The 5,545-nt window shown below is 44.8% G+C and overlaps 1 protein-coding gene across 1 annotated transcript; it reads right to left on the bottom strand.

The window, feature by feature from the left end:
* Positions 1-920: 920 nt before the first annotated feature.
* Positions 921-1,594, bottom strand: Smim36 (small integral membrane protein 36). The gene has a single exon (XM_048788675.1). It carries the CDS (start codon positions 1,361-1,363, stop codon positions 1,082-1,084), a length of 282 nt encoding a protein of 93 aa, XP_048644632.1. The 5' UTR covers positions 1,364-1,594; the 3' UTR covers positions 921-1,081.
* Between the last annotated feature and the right edge of the window lie 3,951 nt (positions 1,595-5,545).

The raw sequence follows: 5,545 nt of genomic DNA, 5'->3' as shown, positions 1-5,545 counted from the left end.
TTGAACCCAGGCTCCAAGCTTTGTCATCTTCATTGTATGCTCTACAGTGACCATGTTCCTGTCTGCCACTCGGCCAGCGCTGGCTTCATGAAAGAAGGTTCGGTTCATAAGAAATTACTAGGGAGTTTTTAATTAAAGAGACAGACTCTCATTACCTTTAACACCAGCTCCGAGAGGGCTTCTCCTAGCTCCTGCCTCCAGCCACCTAATGCGGTGGCGAGATTTACAGAAGAGGAGAGAGAGAGAGAGAGAGAGAGAGAGAGAGAGAGAGAGAGAGAGAACACGCCAGGGAGTGGGCTTTTATTGGGGAACAAAAAATTCCAGGGAAAATCCCATCCAATGAAGGTTAAGGGGGCAGCATCCCAAGGTCAGGGGTGACGACTGGGTCTTCAGGACAGTGGCCAGGCCCACCTCTGCACGGACAAGCCCTCGGACCTGGGAAAGGGTGGGGAATGGCTCAGACACAGCTGTATCTAAGCGCCTCTCACCCAGCCAGGGAGGTAACTCAAATCACGTGTGAGATTGGCCTCCCACATTCCCTACACTGACATACTGTCACCAGGTGAAGAACTGCTAAGTACAGAAATAACAGTAACCTGAAGCCAGTCCAGCATAGTCACCTTGAATGTAAAGGACTTGGAAAGTATAGGAAGGATTTGAGTGAGTGTCATTCCTCATTTCTCTCTCTCTGCCTGTCTCTCTCTCTCTCTCTCTCTCTCTCTCTCACACACACACACACACACACACACACACATACACACACCTCTCTTCTACTCTTTCCTTTCAATCCTTACTCAACGCCAACCTCTCCTATCAGGAATGACAGTAACTGACTTCATCATACAATAGTCCTGCTGATATTTTGCATTTGGAGAATTCAACTGAACACCACTTTGGGCATCTTACCTTAAACAGTTGCTTTATCTACAAAGACGGGGGACCAGAAAGCAGAAAGTAAGACAGACGTCCAGCTTCCTTAGCCAAGCAGGACCCACGTGCTGAGAGAACTGGAGCCACCATAGGCAAGAGTTGGTCCTCTCTTGCAAGTCCAGGGGTCTCTCCCCAGTGTCCCATATCCAGCTCACACCATGGTGCTTTTCTTCCCCAGTGGGGCAGGATCTTTCATATGAAGGCCAGGCCCCCTGGCCCAGGGGGCCCCAGGAGTGCTCTGTGGCATCATCACCAGGCGTATGGAGGGCGGGGCGTCCGCGGTGGCCTCGGGAGCATACTCCTTACTGGGGTCCTTGCCTCGGCAGTCATAGAGCACACAGGAGATGAGGAACACCAGGAGCAGGATGACGTAGCTCACAACTAAGATGATCAGGTTCAAGGTGACAGGGTCGATCTCCAAGTAGAACTCCATCACCTCTCCTACGGTGGGGATGTGGACCTAGCGGAAAGGCATTTGGGGTCAGTTTTGGCCTGGCAGGGAGCAAACTGTAGTTCATTAGAATAGCTCCATGGACTCTGTTGTAAAAAAAAAAATACAATAATCCCCACTGTTCCAGGAAACCTTGAGGATTAGAGCTGCTCTGTTTAATAACTTAAGCTCTTGCTGTTAATACCCCAGAGCCACCAAATCACAGACACCGTCTCTCCCCAGTTCCCCTACACAGAGAGAGAAAGAGAAGGAGAGATGATTCTCATGCTACGAAATCCTGGTACGTAAGGAGTGACCACAAAAATCCCCCATGGAATTTTTGGTGAGCCAAAGCACCGTCAATAAGCATACCGAGATTAAAGTTAAGAACCTGGATTGTCCTGGGCCAACTGCATTGTTTTCATTTAGTAAGGAAAGTTCAATGCCAAGTATGGAGTGATTGGGGCTATCAAACCGGTGGCCTTTGGGAGTGGTTGTATTTCTTTAACAACAGGAAAACACCAGTAGCTGGCATTTTTACCCTCTCTTCATTCCCCCCCCCCCCCACTCGTCAATTAAAAAATAATTCTAGTCCATCTCCTGTGTTTCAGGCTCTGTGCTAAGCAAGGAAAGTGTGACAGAAATAAGATACAGATGCATTTAGTCACCAGGGCCGATAGATGTTAAATAACTGCACAGGGCACCCTGGAGGAAGGCTGGGAATAGTGGGTCACAAGAGAAAACAGACAGACCCCAAGAAGCAGCAGCTCCTATGAAGAAGCAGCACTTAACCTTTGACCTGAAGGATAAGTGGAATTTAGCTAGGTGAGGTTAGGTATGGAAAGTTCTCTGGCTACAGAGAACAGCCTTTGTGGATGCTCTGAGCAGCAAAGGCCTGGGCAATCGGAGGAACTAGAACAAGGACAGTGTGAACTGGAGCATCCAGAGAGAATTGGGGAGCGCAAGGTGAGAGAGGAAGGAAGGGGGTCAGGTGGCACAGGGGCTTGTGGGCCACTGAGAACCTCAGACTTCCACCTTGAGCAATGGGATGCCACTAAATAGCTTAGGTAGGGGTGTGACGCCATCCATTTGCATTTTAAAAAGATCCTTGGCTGCTGTGTGGATCAGGAAGACATGCAAATTGAAAGGAAGATCAGATACAAATTAGAACATACTTATTGATTTACAATCTTTTTCTTGTCTCAGTTGTAGCCCTGTCTCCATACTCCTAAATAGGGCCAGCCAGCTTCCTGGGAGTGTAATTGTGCAGGAGACCAAGGCCCTTTGCTCAGAGTACTCACTTGGTTTAATGCTTTACTCTTACTCTCTTGAAACTATTCATAATTTTTAAATTTTGCATTGAGTGCCATAAATTATATATCTGACTTTGGTCTCATATGTATTTTGGTGGTCCCAAACAGTGTACCAATAGCCATTTCTCCAACAACTAATGGGATTCTCTTGATACATATAGTTAAAGGCTAGTGCTTCCAGAGGTTGGCTATTTCCTTAACATTGATAAGCTTTAGTGGACTGGCAGCTTTTGGTCAAGCTCCTTGATACACAGCTTCCATGGGAAATTGAAAGGTCAGGGGTGCTGTAGAAGGGAGTTCTTATTCATCAGGAGACCTTCCCCTCCTACCCCCCAAATAAAATACTTCCTGATTCTTTGCTCCTGGAGTAACCTGTGGGATTATACTCAAGAAGATGAACAGTTCTTATACACCAGAGGTTTAGGGGTAGCCTCACTGGAATCCTTTGGCTTCTTAGGAATACAGATTCTGTGTCAACCACATCGACTGAGTTAGAATCTTTGGGGCTTGAGTCTGGGAGTCTGCATTGAATAAAATTCTTCATGCATAATTTTGATATGCAACCAGGATAGAGAGTCCTGGACATGAAGAGTGAAAAAAGGATGTGAAGGAAAGGATCAGCAACCAGGAGTCTTGATCAGGTGCCAAAAACATCCCAGCTGGCATTCAACACAGAATTCAAGGCTCTGAGTCCAACAGGTTCAGAGAACGAATTTTGTCCAGAGGAAAAATTTTTTTTTTCATGGTGGCAATTCACATTTACCAAGCTCATAAGAGACTGATGTTAAAAATACAGAATAGCAATGCATTAAACTTCCGTGACCAATGCAATTGTTCCAGGGTTGGGAGTGGCTTGTACTCCGAAGACCACAGCTTTTCTTCCTGGAGGCTTGATCTACAGGAAGAAATTTCCATCAATCATTGGGAAGACTCCTGATGAGCGCACAATCCCAGGAAGTGGAGGGGTCCGTTGCATCTGGAAATCACATGCTACCCAACCGAGAGGAAGCAAGGCTTAAAAAGCAGCACTGTACTCCAGATGATTGCTCTCTTTCAACCACGCTCAACTCCAGATTCTTGACTTCTATAGGGAACTGAGCGTATGGCCCTGGTGCCTCCATGTAACCATTTAGGGGAGTTCTTTGGTGCCTTTAAATAGGACGGCACAAGGATTTGTTAAGAATTGACTCTGAAATGAGAACTACATACAGCATGATCTGCATTAGAGTGATCTGCATTAGAGTCTACACAACAACTCGGTTCTGTGGAGTGGCATTTTCACAATCCGTTCTAGGTTTCTCATTGTAGTGGTGATACTCCTTCACCGTGGGGGTTGATCTGGTCAGCCTTCTTGCACTGTCCCAGCTGTGCTGATCTTCCCCTAGGGTCCCAGAAAGTTATTCAAGATCACTGTTCTTGATTCCAGTATCTTATTACTGTTTGCATAGTTTTTTTTTTTTTTTTTTTGGTCTCTGTTTTGCCCAGTGCTCAGAGTTCATTTTAAGTTCATCCTCCTCCTGGAGGCTTCACTTCCTTTCAGTGTCTTGGGTGAACTGTTGCCTACCTATTTTACCGATTTAACCTGGAGGATGTCTGCTTTATTCCTTTTGGGGCCAATTTCCCATCTTGCCTCATTTCTGTGTCTTTCAAGGACTTTCCTCTTGCGCCATCTAGTGGCCAAGGCAGAGGCTGCTCAAGAAAGAAAACATTTGTAGGCCACAGGGAAATGAGGATGGTCAGTACTATTTAGCAGAATAGGGGCCTATAGCTATTAACAACACATTTCAGAACAACCCCTTGAAATCGTGGGGACATACTCGTTCCTTCATTCACTACAAACATGAATTGCACACTTACTAAAGGCTGGCAAGGTGCTAGGCATTTTGGAGCTTGATTATGTGATAAATAATGAAATGGCACTACGCACTCCATGTGAGAGAACTCCAATGAAAAAATGAATTATTAAGCCCATTTCTGGAAAGAGAAAATTGAAGCTCAGAGAAGTCATGTAATTCTAATGAGCTCATTCTTGTTCTCTTCCCCCTCTTACTCTGTCACCTCTCTTTTCTAGTGCCTGAAATATGAATCAAATTCCTACATAGAATGCCCTATGTTGTAGGGTATTTGAAACTCCTGGAATCCTTACCTGTATGCACATTTATTTGCATTACAGTCCATTTTAACTGCTGATCTGGAACATGACTTCCGAAATACCAGGCAAATGTGTGCCCCACATAGTTACGAAACTCTAGTTGTATTTCTAGGCAACTGGAGTTAATTGCTTAAAATACCAAAAATATTTTTTTGTGTGATTTTACTCTTCTGGAAGGGGAATTTACCTCTGGTATTACATTCGGAGTGCCTTGTGTCCTCAATAAAATATGGTATCACAAAAGTCTTAGTGCAGTGTTAGGTTTTAATAACTCCAGGGCTGAAAAATGTCACAAATATCCCCCAAAGACCATTGGAAATTTCATTATTTTTAGGATACTATTTTTGAGCACATTTAGACTCAGTGACAGAAACAAGGTGTTAAGGCAGGTTTTTTTGAATTCTAGTCTAGTTGCCTTTATTCACTGGAACTCTCAACTAGATAGAGTGAAACTTGAAAGAGCAATGGATGCTGTATAAACTAGCATAGAGAGAATGACAATAACGACAAAAAACAAATGCTAGGCACCTATATTTTCAAAAGACAACTTGCCCTTCAAATCTGCACTGAGGACATACCCCTCCTCCCAATCCACGGCCCTTCTTAGCTTCCCAGTTATAATCTAGTGGGTTGCTCCTATGGGAACCCCTGGAGAAATGCTGCCACACTTTTATCACAGAACAATTTTATCCTTGAATAGTATGCCCTTCACCCCAATTT

Source organism: Marmota marmota, unplaced genomic scaffold, assembly GCF_001458135.2.
Source record: "Marmota marmota marmota unplaced genomic scaffold, marMar, whole genome shotgun sequence".
NCBI classification, from domain to species: Eukaryota; Metazoa; Chordata; class Mammalia; order Rodentia; family Sciuridae; genus Marmota; species Marmota marmota.
Note: the sequence above shows the minus strand (reverse complement) of the source record. Positions and strands in the feature narration are given on the sequence as shown.